Below are 14,879 nucleotides of genomic sequence, written 5' to 3'. Positions count from 1 at the left end.
TCATATCACTCCATATTCAAGTTTCCTAATTGATACATTATTCTCATTTCATTCTATAACTCAATCTTATTTAGTTTCTTTCAATTCACATTAAATCATATAACGCTATTATATTAAATTCTCATAATTAATTATACCACTATGTACACTCATAATCCCATCATTCATATAACCTTTCCACATAATTACCTAGTTTCTATCGTTTCTCGTGGATTCACTTTCATCATATTCTTTTATTTTTACATATTTTATTTCATAATCCTATACTCCCTTTATCATATGATTTATGTAGGTTCTCTTATAACTCTTCATAAACATATATTTTCCATTCTATATATTATGTAGATCTTATCATATGACTTATTCTTTATACTTACATAAATTATAACACATACAAGAACATATCAGCTCATATAATCAATCATACATACATTTCATGTCATTCGCCTACTTATAATCAACACTTCATGCATAATAAAACAACTATCAGAAATAGACTTATCACAAGTCCAATTTCCTTATAATCCTATAAAATAAGATGCACTCACCTTGGCCTCACTAAGTTAATACCGATCTCTCATATTTCCCTTGATCGATCTTATTTTCCAAATGTTCCGGAACTGATTTATGCTCGGTATCTACACAAATATACCATTTAAGGCAATCTATCAAAATCTAACCTTATAACTTGATACTAATAGTTTAAACGACTTTAAGAAATCAACATTTCCATTTTCCTTTAGGGGGTATCGATATCCTACTGGGGGTATCGATACCCTCATGACATTCTGGAATTCTGCTTGTTTGAGAGGGTATCAGTACCCCTTTGAATGGGTACCGATTCCCCCTAGCCCAGAAATCATTTTTGAGCTCAAAAATCCACTTGATTCAATTCAAACTCTTCATCTTTCATCCCCTTTCATATTCCTAACTTACATATACATACTTAAACTCATTAATATTCATTTATCTCATCTTTAACCTCAAAATTCCATATTTCTTATGGAAATCAATAATCATACCAAAGTTTTCATGTTATCCAAACTTAATTATAGCACTTCTAACTTCTTATTCTTATAGACGACAAGTCCAATTCATCCTCCAAATTCGTTTAAACCTTCTTATTCAAAATTTCACCTAAAAACCCATATTCTTTAATCTCTTCTAATATCTTCATCTTTGAGTTTTTACTTATCTTTAGACTTCCTTAAGCTTTCTTACTTTCCAAAGAATCAAAACAAACTTAGAATTCAAATAATAATCAACTAATAAAAATTCTCACCTTAGCTCTTGGCTTCCATGCGTGAAGAAGAAAGGAGAAGAAGAAAACTCTGGAAACTCATTTCCCCTCATTCCCACGTTTTTATATCCCTTAAAAGAGAAATAAAAATCTTCTCTTAGAAAAGACCATAATACCCTTATTACTTTCAAACTTTACTATTAAATCCAACCTCAAAATTCTCCAATTAAAATTATGAACTTTTTAACTTATTTTGAAATTGAACACAATACTTTCAAAATTCACCTTTAAGTCACTAGCCCGATATTGAGGATGTTACACCATGTGCATTATCAATATAATGGCCGGTTGAAAAGGCATTACCAATATCATTTAAAATTGCCGCACCACAATCTTGAACCTCGCCATGTGCATTATCTAACTCTTGGACCTATGCGTTTGTGTCCCCAATAGCTTTACCACGTACATTCACCATTCCAAAAGGCATGGTCCCAACAATATTTTGACTTGGATTATGCGCACCTACCCCAACATTATTATGATTTCCAAGCGGTGTGGCTCCACGCTTATTATAAATTATAGGCAGTTGTCCAGTCGTGATGACTTCTTGTCCATGACACTTGCACACAAATTGATTCTTATCAAATGAAAAAACTTGCTCATCAAACCTCACATTACGAGAGACAAAAACTCTGCCATCACTGTCTAGGCATTTATACCCATGATGTGAGGTGTTGGGCCCATGAAACACATACTGTCTTGACCGAAAATCCAATTTATGTTGATTAAACGACCTTAAGAAAGGGAAACAAGAATACCCAAAAACTATCATACCCGAGTAGTCGGGAGTTTTCTGATAAAGAACTTCAAAAGGTGTCTTGCCTGAAATGGTCTTAGATGAGAGTCTGTTTATGATATACACTTCCATAGTGAAGGCATGACTCTAGAACTTTATTGGCAGTGATGCTTGAGTTAACATGGCTAGTCCCATCTCAACAATGTGGCGATGTTTACGTTCAACCTTCCCATTTTACTCTGACGTGCTGGGATAAGAGATTTGATGCTGTACTCTATTGGTAAAAAACCAACTCTTCAGAGCCTGATATTCACCTCCACCATCACTCTGCAATGCTTTGATTTTCTTCCCAAACTGAACCTCGGCTATTTTAACAAGATTGAGAAAGCATTGCCTGACTTCAGATTTCTTTCTAATTAGATACACCCAGGTATGTCTGCTGAACACATCAATAAACGATACATAATATACGAAACCTTCAGTCGAAACTACAAGAGCAGGTCCCCACACATCTGACACAACCAGTTGAAAAGTTTCTTTGTATTCAATTAACTAATTACAAAAAGGTAGCTTGTGAGCCTTGCCTTGTAAACACGCAGAATAAACATTGTTCAATTTATTTTCACTAGAAGAAACCTTACACATTTTCATAACATCTTTGATAGTCTTCTCACAGGAGTGTCCTAAGCGCCTATGCCAAAGTTCCAGACTGTTTGAAGCCTTGGTCACATTATTCACCATGCAACACGATTTCTTTTCTTCATACGATAGCAGTTGGTATAAACCTTAACGTGTGAGCTTCCCTCTCAACAGAATGGTTCGAGTATGTGCATCCTTCACCAAGCATTCAAAAGGATGAAACTCAATAAATACATTGTTATCACGAGTGAATTGGGATACTGATAGCAACTTCTTCTTAATGTGTGGGACATGTAGCATATTTTGTAACACCAGAGGTCTGAGACTAGAAGACATAAAGCCTTGACCAACATGATCAATTTTAATTCCTTCACCATTTCCCATTAAAATAGTATTGTTACCTTTGTATGTCATACCTGAATTGAACGGTACAAGATCATTTGATACGTGATGAGTGGCACCCGTGTCTGGATACCACAAAGCATTAGAGTGTTTTGAAACACTCTGAACTGCTGCCATACTAGGCATAGTGGAAAAAACAGTAAGTGCAGTATTAACAAACGACTATTATCTTTCTGTTGTTGTAGGATGAGCTACACAGTCCCCAGGAAAGGTATTCATTACCTGATTCGAGGAGTAAGGCAGTCCTTGACGAGTGAAAGCATAGGGCATACCCTACATAGAGCTGGATGGATAGTGGTAGAAGACAGGAGAACTCAACATGTGATTATACGCATGTCCATTCACAGGAACAATCTGTTCAGACGGTTTCTTCCACTGCTCAACAGACGGTTTCTTCATTGGCAACTCCAGTGAAATCTCGATCAAAACGACGATAACACCGCTGAACAATGTGCCCAAACTTTCCACACAACTGGCACTGTGGTCGATTCGAATTATTAAACCTTTCTCTGCCTCGACCACGATAGCCTTCATGCTGACCTCTCATGGAATAAAACTATTTTTCTGTTGCATCCGTTTCAGTGATTGCTTGAGACCTCGACCAATTCTCTTATTTTGACTGAACAATCATATTTGCAGCAATACCATCGCTTAAAAAGGCTTTTTTCCTAGCCTCACAGTCCAGAAGCATTTCAGTGAGACTATCCAAGGATACTACATCATGAGACGCTATAGAAATAATGGACTCGAATTCCATTGACAACCCAGTAAGAATCACACTTACTTGTTCTTGTTCAGGTACATCACAGCCAACAGCATTCAACAAATCACAGATTGTCTTGATCTTGGCTAAATAATCACTCACAGTCAAGCCAACTTTCCTCTGAGAGTGCAAACTGTGTCTAAGAGGAGAAATCTTGGCACTAGAATGAACTCCAAACAACCTTGAAACTGCATTCCAGATTGTACGAGCGGATGTGAGCCCCGTGAGATGTGGCAAAACCTCCATGCTAACCGTTGTCAATAACCACGAAGTAAGCAACTTGTCTTGTTGCCTATGCACAACATACACTGGATTTCCCTCAAGCTGCCTAGACTCATTTGCAAAAAACTGAGAAGGAGCAGGACTATCACCAGAGATATAGGCCAACAATCCATATCCATTAATTATAAGGGTCACCTGATGTTTCTAAAGAAGGTATGTTGACTCAGTAAGTTTTATGACATCCTGTTTAGGTATATGTTGCACACTGTACAGGATTGAAAATCCATATGACGATGAAGTAACTATGGTATTCACCGGAGACTGAACACCAGCTTGTTGTAAGTCCACCATCTTCAAAGAAAAGCAAGAACCTTCAAGAACCTCCAAGAAAGGAAGCAAACTAGAAACTGCAGGACCGTTTTGGCAAATGATACCATGTAATGATTAACAATAGATGTCTAATCTGTGTAAGCAAGAACAGAGAACAAATGAGAAACAAATCTTCTGAAATTCATTATTTTCAAGTGTGTGTATTACAATTCTCAAGGAAAGTATTTATAGCTAGTACTATAACTGATGATGTAACTAACTTCACAACAAACTAACTGCTTCAACTGATCAGCTGCAGTGAACTAATCCTCAGCTGCACAACCATCATGCACAGTAGTTGCACGTGTACTTATATGCCATGCATTTACATACACTAACATTCCCCTTGCAATCTTCAACTTCAAACCTCCTTCAAACTCAAGACGCATAAACATGATCAATGCTTCTCCAAAACTTAAATTGAACTAATGTTCATTTACACTAACACTCCTACCACAACCAAGAATGTCTTGGACGCAACTGATGCTCATCTACTCGCGTCCATAACACTTGAAGGAACAAACTTCCTTGCTAATGCACAACCGATTCTGTCCAATGTCCCTGCAAACATTGTAGCCACCCTATCACCACTCAAATCCAAGACCACCGTAGGATGTTTTATCGGGTTCGACGCCGAGGAGTCGAAAAGCCATCACGTTGTGCCCATAGGCAAGCTCAGTGGCATAAGGTTCATGAGCATATTCAGGTTCAAATTCTAGACTGGGTTGGGAACAGTGGAAAAGATATTGAGCACGAGACACAGATAATGATTTTGGATAAAAATAAGTCCGGCCGCCGTCCCTACGATCTTCTCCTTTCACTTCTCGAAGGCCTTTCAGGGATTCTCTCCAGCCGGGAGTTGATGATAACGTAGACTTGTGCATGGAGAATGGTTCCACCAAGGTGATTGGCTCAACCTTCCAGAGTTGCATCTACATGCACGTTGGTGATGATCCGTATAAACTGGTGGGGGACGCCATGAAGGTCCATCTCGAAACCTTCAGGCTCCTTGAATATTGTAGACAAATTTGGTTGGTGCACTTGGGATGAGTTTTACCTTAATGTATACCCTAAAGGCGTTTGGAAAGGTGTCAAAAACCCTAGCTGAGGGTGGCTGCCCTCCGGGGATAGTCATTATCGACGATGGGTGACAGTCCGTTTGCCATGACGATGACCCCATCAGTGATAAAGAAGGCATCAATCGAACTTGTGCCGGTGAGCAAATGCCATGTAGGCTGATAAAACCAGAAGAGAACTACAAGTTTAGAGAGTATGAAAGTAGTAAGTCACCTAATAAGAAGGGTATGGTGCCTTTGTAAGGGACCTAAAAGAAGAGTTTAAGAGCATAAAACATGTATATGTGTGGCATGCGTTATGTGGACATTGGGGTGGGATTAGACCCAAGGTCCAAGGAATGCCTCCCGCAGAGGTCATTACCCCTAAATTGTCCCAGGGCTTACAAATGACAATGGAGGATTTAGTAGTGGACAAGATTGTGAACAACGGTGTAGGATTAGTCCCACCGGGAAATGGTTGACGAGTTGTACCAAGGACTTCATTCTCATCTTGAATCGGTGGGTATTGATGGCTTCAAGGTTGACGTGATCCATGTAAGTTCTCCAACCCTCTCTTTTATGACACTGGATAAATAATGAATTACTCGAATTTGATTTAATCAAAGTTTAGTCATACTTAATTCGAGCTTGAGTTTGACCCAATTTATTAACAAATTTAAATGAATTATTTAATATTTAACTCGAAAAAACATTTATACATATTTCTTTTTCAACGAGTACATACATAAAAGTTAAATTTGAATTTGAATTTAAGTTTCGAATCGGATGATGGAACTCAACAATATTCAATTTCCACTACCCATCTCATTTACCGCCCTACTCTCTTCTATGCAAGTACACACCGCTAAGCCTAAAATGAAACAGAAACCATGTCTTGGCGCGTGTCCCTTTGGGTGAATGGGTTATAAATGGTGTCAATGCAATGTATTTTGTTTTACGTGCATCATGTGAATGTTTAATAAATTAGGTCCACCTTTGTTGCTTCATTTCCGGATACGTCATTTCAGGCTAGTGGTGGCAATTTGGCAGTCTCTTTCACATGTAACATTATTGTGCTGATTGCTGTATTTCAGCTGCTCGAGATGCTGGCGGAGGAGTACGGCGGACGTGTAGAACTCGCCAAATCGTATTACGAGGCTCTGACGGCTTCCTTGAGAAAAATTTCAAAGGGAACGGCGTTATCGCTAGCATGGAACACTGCAATGACTTCTTCCTCAGAACAGCGACCATTTCACTCGGTCGTGTCGGTATGTATTTCAAAACTGGAACACGACGGAACATTTTGGCTTCTCTACGTATGATTTAGGGTTTAGGGTTTAACTCAAAATGTTTTGTGCTTCTCTACGTAGGTGATGATTTCTGGTGCACTGACCTCTCGTGAGATCCAAACGGGACATATTGGCTTCAGTGTTGCCACATGGTTCATTGTGCCTACAACATCTTGTGGATGGGGAATTTCATACACCCGGATTGGGACATGTTCCAATCAACTCACCAATGTGCCGAATTCCATGCCGCGTCTCGGGCTATATCCGGTGGACCGGTTTATGTGAGTGACTCCGTCGGACAACACAACTTCGAGTTGTTAAAGAGCCTTGCATTACTCAACGGATCCATATTGAGATGCGAACACTATGCTCTCCCTACGAGTGATTGTCTTTTCGAAGACCCTTTGCATGACAGGAAAACAATGCTCAAGATTTGGAACCTCAACAAAGTAAGATCATAATTTCAGTCATTTGCATTGCTAAAGGTGTGAATATCTGAATCGTTTGCATTGTGTAATCAGTATACAGGAGTGTTAGGACTGTTCAACTGTCAAGGAGGAGGATGGTGCCGTGAATCCCGACGGAATGAGAGTGCATCTCAGTTTTCAGCCATGGTCGGCTGCTTTGCCGGCCCAAAAGACATCAAGTGGAGCAATGGGAAGAGCCCAGTTCCGGCGAGCATTGCCAGCATCTTTGCTGTATACATGTTCAAGAAAAAGAAGCTAATGCTGATGAAATCATCAGATAAAGTAGAGGTTTCACTTGAACCATTCGATTATGAGCTACTTAGTCTCCCCTGTGACAATGTTACCGAGAAAAAACATCCGATTTGCTCCCATCGGACTGGTTAACATGCTTAATTCAGGGGGTGCAATTCTGTCACTGGTGTTGGAAGATGATGATAATATGGTGAGGATTGGAGTGAAAGGAAGTGGAGAAATAAGGGTGTACGCTTCAGAGAAGCCAATGATCTGCAAAATCGATGAGGCGCCAGTCGAGTTCAAGTATGATGAGCAGATGATCACAGTTCACGTCCCATGGCCGAATTCTTCAAGCTTATCAACTGTAGAGTACCTGTTTTAACTTTTTAAGGACACTCCCAAGAAATAAAGACTTTTTTGAAGTGAATGAAAGAATAAGAAACATTTGAAACAATCAAATAAACAACCAAAATTACTCTTATTCTAATGTCAACATCTCAAAGGTTTACATAGGAGTAAATTTATGACATACTATGATTTCCCTAGTTCACAAAATGCAGAGGAAAAAACCATGACATTACTATGGGAGAGAGCCTAGATCCGGCAGATCAGGAACGGATACAAATATCATAGAAGTATTTCATCTTGAACGCTCACATTTAACGTCTTGTTCGGAAGAACGATGCTGTTGGTGACCACTACTTCATCTTCAACAGCCACTGCTTCTCCTGTAACAGAAGCGGCTACCAGATTGAACATCGTGATTAACAGGTTATCTTATGAAAAGGAATGCAAATAATCAAAAGGAAGTACCAAGAATTGTGATTCCGAGTTTGGCATTATAGTCTCCTTCAGCCTGCAACAAGTCGGATTTGAATTTAGCACAAAAATGGCAGCATTGGTTTTCACTATCAGGCTAAAGAACATTCAACATATGTAAAACGGACTTGGACCGAGTGTCGGATATAACTATGAATCTAAATCGGATATGCTCATTTTTTCCCAAGTTTTTACATATATTTAGAGGATAACATCTCATGCCCACCTTTGAGTATGTGCTAAACATAGATATCGGTCATTGATACTTCAAAAAAAATAAAGAGTATATTTCAGTAATCAATATTCAATATCATGTAAAACTTGCCTGAACACGGGACCATTTCCCGATAGAAGACTTCCACCCCACGATTGCGTGAAAAACAACGGCATTTTCCTGAGGAAAGAAAAAATGAGTCACCAATAGGAACAAAGAAAATCAATATTCATGCCTCAGATCTTCAGATTCGAGGCAACCTCGAGCAATGTTTTCTATACCAAATTAAAAACATAGAATTCGGTTGATTACCATGATTTCAACACCATCAAGAATGATACAACTGATGAGCCTTACACCTGCTCCTATACGGGCATTAGCAGATATTGAGACATTGGGACCGATCTGTTTAACATGTAGCGGAGTAATCAATCATATAGACTATGCAGACAATAATAAAGAAAGAGAATGCTCATAAATTAAGGAGCTACACAATCGTGGGTGGAAAATATTTTCTAATCTAAGTGGGTACTAATTGGGAGTTGTATTTAATTATTTTTCAAAAGCATTTAAGGAATGGCAAATAGCATACAAGTATCTGATATACTTTATCACCCACTTAAATTGGGCCATAGGTGCTACAACAACGGAAGGGGACAAAGTTATCTGAATTCCATCAATCAAATGAAAACTTTATAATAGTCGATTCACCTACAGAAGTAGTGCTCAACTCTGCAAAGCACATTAGGATTAGAATGCAATGAAAAGATGTTACCTTGGCACTTGGATGTACTTTTGCTGATGGATGAATATAAACATCACCAATAATGGTGGCACTTTTTGTGCCATCCCCACTAGCCAAAAGATTGGGAGAAGTGAACCGGAATTGGGCAAGATACAGAGCAGAACACTTTAAGGACATTCTGCAGATATGAACAAGGAAAAATCAGGCTTAGTTGAAGGGGAAACTTATGCTTTGCTTTTCATCTTGTTATGCAATTCTCACTCGGGCTTGGTTTTGTTTGATTTTCTGATTTTAATCTTGGTTCTATGTTTTTGTTAAAAAAAATACAAAAACTAGGGGCCAAAATGAAGACGGGGAATAAAAAAGAGGGGACAGTCTGGCTTACCCCGGGGTTTTTATTTGTTCCCAGAAATCCATGGTCTCATATGTATACAACTGCTTCTTCCCAGCAAAAGGCGTAAGGATGTCTTGATCCAGCCTTACAAAATCTGACGGAGGATTCCTGATAAAAGGTACTCTTATTGGGATACATGTTGAGAAACTTCCAACATAAAGACGAGTACTCCACTATGCGAAAAAAATGCAAAATGGGGGGGGGGGGGGAGGCACAACCAATACAAAAATCACAATATGATTTAAAATTGTCTGAATGTTTACAATTCAGTTTCATTTAGATTCCAGCACCATCTAACTAAAACAGTGCATAAACTAAAAGTGAGAATTTACTTGTGTAATCCATGAAGACAAAGAAAGAGAAATGAATGGGGCATGCACCTAATATGCTGTGATGATGTAAAATCAAGAAAAGAACAGACATACCTTGTAGCAGACTGGAGGGCTTCAAAGCTGGAAAGACGTCTCAGATTGGCTAGAGATAACAAAACATGAATTCAGATCTTAGCACAATGAAGATTAATGATATTCACATATAACAAGGATATGAGCAAAGGAAAATTTTCAATTGGATGATGATTTAGAAAAATGGGATAACTTCAAAAGGAAAAACAGACTTTAACGTTTAAAGTAGTCTAGAAAAAAGAAGTAGAAGAGGCAAGTGGATTCAGGTTATGTTTCCACTGAGTAGTGAGTACATAGCTGTAGCAACTTTGAAATTAGAAACACAATTTAAAGTTCGTTAATCACCAACCTCTGTCTTTCCGTTGAGAGGAAACACCTCGGATAGCATCAAAAATATCTGGTGTAAACACATAGACACCGCAGTTGATTCGATCACTTACCTGAATTATGGCAAGTAATTACAGCAGAGCATCCATTATATTCAAGCATTGAAAGGTAACAAAAAATAGAGAATTTTCCAAATTGTAGTTGAATCTCTAATCATACAAAAGTTTCAGGTTTCTCCGTATAATGTAACAGTTCATTGGTGACTGGATCTGCTACCAACTCCCCAAACTGGTTGGCTGACTCAGCTGAAACCTGCAAAGAGCAGAGAATGAGACCAAAAAACAAAAAAGTAATAATAATACAAATACTAAAAGATCACACGATGACAGAAATTTCATTGTGTGAACATCTTGCAAGTCTGCTGACCAACCTTGATTACTAGAATAGTCCCCATGCCACCATAACTTTTGTGAGCCTCTACAAAGGCATAAAAGAAAGAAAAAGGAAGAATTAATCGTCAAGAAGGACAATATAAACAGAAATAAACTTTGCTGTCATTGTATAGTGCCACTGCTAGTTTTACTTCAGTCCTAAAAGACTGACACCAGAATTTTCGCAATGTAAAACACACTACATAGCATGATAGCAGCAAGAAACTATATAAATAAAATTAAGATTGATAGGTTACAGGGCTCAAACATTGTAAAGAAGATTACCGAGCATTTCTGGGAGTGGGAAACTGCAGCAAACATCACAATTCAGCAAGAAGATATGAGACTGCACAAAGAAAAGCACACAACACATCTTTGTAAGTCAAAGTGAAGTATGTACGGACATACAGTGCATATTGCAGCCTGTGTATTTCACACTACGACATATAGAAATATATGCCTCTATGAAGGAAACAGGTTAAGATATAAACCGGATTGTCTTCCATGATCAGATCTCTGAAGTTGTAAAGCCCCCCAGCTGAACCATGTGGCTTATCTTCCCTCAAGTATCTGATAGCAGCATAAAAAAATGATCACCACTAAGATGAAGCAATCATAAAGGCACATCAATCCCCTCATGAGAATTTATAAATCTAAGTAAGCACAAAAGCAAGGATTTACCTGACAGGAACTCTTAGCTCGGTAGAGATTGATGAGACATACAATGCAAACTCACGCTCCTCATAGAAACCGACTAGATAGATCTGGGCTAGATTCGGAATCTACAACAGAGTTGTTAATCTTAATAAATACCGGAACTATAAATAAAAAGTCCATATTTTATGTTCTGTAATATATAGATCAAACATTATACCCTTTTACAAGCAGATATTGGGTGATGAATCATAGGTTGTCCAGCCAAAGGAAACAAAGGCTTTGCAACGTTCAATGACAAGGGACGAAACCGAGTGCCTGCAATATGCGAAGTTCCAACAAAATCCTAAGCTATTACATGTTAAACCTTCATATTGGATGGAAATGTTAAATACAAATGAAAAAACAAATGCATTTCAATTTCCGAGATCTCAAGCAAACAATTGAAAAGGAAAGAGGTTCAGTAATTTGACTTTAAATTGTGAACACAAATGAAAAAACAAGGACAGAAACACATCAGCCATTGGAAACAAACTCCATATCCAATCCAAATAACCCGAACGGAATTATAAACAAGCAACCCAGAACATTCAAGATCGAAAATTTTCAGCATAAGAACTTAATCACAGCATAATTTTTCAAAGAACAAGGTCATACCTTTAGTGGGTCCACCCACCATGATCACAGCAACAACTTTCTCGTCTGAGCTCCCCATCTTCAAATCAACAAAAACCCAGATCTCCAATAACAACAATTCCCGAACAAAGTATTATATAACAAAAATAAGACGACCCTTGGCTAAAAAAACAAACAAACAAAATGAATTCACATCCAACACACGACCCATATGAGATATTCGACGAAAATTCAGTTCATTCGCTACCGACCAAATAAGATCGAAGCGGCAGTGACTAAAATGTCTGAAAATGCTGAAGTAGAAAGAAAGAAATGTTGAGAGATAAAGAACGTAAAACAAAGGAAGCGGCTTTCTTGAATATCCAGTAAAGTGTGCAGAGAATCGGATAAACGAGTAGAAATTGGGATATCCGAGGATGAGGCAGACACCACTCGCTTACGATAAATAAAGCTAAAAATATAAGAAAATAAGTGAAAATAAAAGCATAGGAGGCCAAAAGGAAGGAAGTTTCCTCAGCCTTTGCGCTTTGCCCAGCTTAATCACATTTATTTGATATTGAAACCGTACGTAATAATGTGTCCGATTTGTATGAATAAATCGGTATCACTCATTAAAGAAATATTTTTTTTATAATTTTAGATTCAAACATCATATATAACAGGATATATATATATATATAATATCAAATAATTAAGAGTCTTTAAATAAATACTACATTGTATTTTCCTTAATTAATTAAAAAATCCTGATGTTCTCTTATTACTATTATTATTTTATATTAACTTTTTAACCACTTTGAAATTATATTTGTACAATTTTTAACTTTTAAATTACACCTTTTTATTTTGGTACAAAGTTTTTTTTTATCTCATTTTAATATGTTAGGAGTTTTAAAGGTAAATATATACTCTCTAAAATATACGATAAAAATAATAAAGAATAATGAAGCAATCTCGAGATAATCGACATCTTGAAAGAAAAAATGACCAATATGAAAATACCCAATTTCAAAAGAAAAATCGTTCAATTTGAAAACACAAGTTAAAAACATTAGTACAACTATCTACATAAAAACAATAAATGAAGTTTGAAAGAAAACTAAAAGGATTACAAGTTAAATAAGGGCTCAAACATACAATTTTCATTTATTAAGATAACATATAACTGATTACGATCTATCTCTCTAATATTCTCAGCGGAGTTGTCACGTTGTCGGAATGGTCTTTAAGCTTGTAAAAAAGCTTTACTTTGTGAAAAAAATCTAATTTGAAGTCGTCATCCACCTTTTGAGTTAGGTAAGGTCGCATACATATAAATCATTTTAAAAAAAAAAATTAAAAAAAAGGTTTGAGAGTTAATTATGTACGGAAAAGAATGAACATCGCTATCAAAATCAGTTATAGGGGGCAACATTGTCATTAGGGATGGCAAACGGGCGGGTCGGGTACGGATACCCCCTCCCCCATCCCCATACCCACCTAATATTTTTCAATCCACCACCCGCCCACCGCTCATGATGGGTACAAATTTTCAAATCCACACCCACCCACGCGAGTACATTTTCAAATCCATCCCCACACCTACTACCCACTAGCGACATACCCATCTAGACCCGCCTGACAGCAAACTAATGGGATGTTGGAGTTGGTTCCCAGACAGTTCGTGATGGGGTAGCAACGCATGCTTCAATTTGTCAGAGGAGTGCCTCTACGAATGTTATGAAGACAAATTGTAGGGAGCATGTAGATGGAAACTGCTGCTTTTGATGTTAATGCATATAGTACGGCTAATTTGTGTTTGGATGGGCAGCATGGGCTAAAGAACATGGAAAGTGACGTGGTTAGTGGGATTATGGGTTTAATCAAAGAGCCGAATATTTCCCTAATTAAAGACCAGATTAAAGATTAAATATCCTTAATATTTGGTTAAATTATATGTTATATATTATACAACATTAAAATTTATAAATTAGTCTCTAAAATTACACCTAAATTCATAATGGTCCAAAATTTAATAGATATTTAGCTGGGCGGGTGGATGTGGGGCGGGCGGATGCGAGGCTGGTAATGTCTCAAATCCATTACCCGCCCACCACCCACGACGGGTACTACTTTATAAATCCACACCCGCCCACTACCCGCTAAAATTATACCCATCCCCGCTCCAATTGGAGCGGATGCGGTGCGGAATCCACGAAACTGTACCCATTTGCCATCCCTAATTGTCATATAACCACCAACTTGTCATATAACCACCAACTTAATTGATACTATCAATTCATCATTAAAAGGAACATTTCATTTGCCCATAACTTTCCTGATTAAATCAACCTATATCGTTTGGGTAAGCTATTCGGGCACATACGGGGCAAGCGCTTACTTAGATATAAAATGACCATATTTTTCACTACAAATTAAATGTATATAGAAGAAAGTTATACCCTCAAACGAGATGTTAGTTATATATATATATATATATATATATATATATAAGAATTATTTTATATTATATAGATGTCGTGACCTTTTTAAAGTATTGAATCAAATACTTTTGAGGTGAATATGTGAAAAAGATGATGTGATCACAATTTCTTTTAAGTTCTCATATATCTATGCCCCACGTTATAGTCGCGTGTTCACGTGTCACTATCGATTACAAGAGATATGTGGATCTTACATACTGACTTTCATAAATCTTCAAGGTATACAAATATCAGTTTCTCTCGATCGACAATGAAAAATAATAGAACGAGATTCAAATTCAACTTATAATTCTACC

At 37.4% G+C, this 14,879-nt stretch overlaps 1 protein-coding gene and 1 pseudogene across 1 annotated transcript; one reads left to right on the top strand and one right to left on the bottom strand.

The window, feature by feature from the left end:
* The first annotated feature begins 4,859 nt into the window (after positions 1-4,859).
* On the top strand, positions 4,860-7,966 carry LOC120117159 (annotated as a pseudogene).
* LOC120117284 (mannose-1-phosphate guanyltransferase alpha-like) lies at positions 7,936-12,543 on the bottom strand. Its single transcript, XM_039137575.1, has 16 exons — positions 12,399-12,543; positions 12,122-12,187; positions 11,685-11,782; positions 11,492-11,592; positions 11,302-11,380; positions 11,096-11,156; positions 10,810-10,856; positions 10,599-10,691; positions 10,402-10,492; positions 10,074-10,122; positions 9,640-9,756; positions 9,285-9,432; positions 8,822-8,914; positions 8,621-8,689; positions 8,290-8,332; positions 7,936-8,204 (listed from the first exon to the last, which is right to left on the bottom strand). Exons 2-16 carry the CDS (start codon positions 12,177-12,179, stop codon positions 8,104-8,106), a joined length of 1,248 nt encoding a protein of 415 aa, XP_038993506.1. The 5' UTR covers positions 12,180-12,187; positions 12,399-12,543; the 3' UTR covers positions 7,936-8,103.
* Positions 12,544-14,879: the final 2,336 nt, after the last annotated feature.

The sequence above is a fragment of the Hibiscus syriacus genome, unplaced genomic scaffold (assembly GCF_006381635.1).
Source record: "Hibiscus syriacus cultivar Baekdansim isolate YM2019G1 unplaced genomic scaffold, ASM638163v2 tig00110319_pilon, whole genome shotgun sequence".
NCBI classification, from domain to species: Eukaryota; Viridiplantae; Streptophyta; class Magnoliopsida; order Malvales; family Malvaceae; genus Hibiscus; species Hibiscus syriacus.
Note: the sequence above shows the minus strand (reverse complement) of the source record. Positions and strands in the feature narration are given on the sequence as shown.

Bases quoted from the DNA above. Each gene is read 5' to 3' on its own strand.
- LOC120117284 (XM_039137575.1), bottom strand. From the start codon at position 12,179: ATGGGGAGCTCAGACGAGAAAGTTGTTGCTGTGATCATGGTGGGTGGA. The intron at 11,593-11,684 runs GTATAATGTTTG...ACTCTGTTGTAG, and splicing joins CAATATCTGCTTGTAAAAGG to ATTCCGAATCTAGCCCAGAT. The intron at 10,692-10,809 runs GTTGGTCAGCAG...TGCTCTTTGCAG, and splicing joins GGACTATTCTAGTAATCAAG to GTTTCAGCTGAGTCAGCCAA.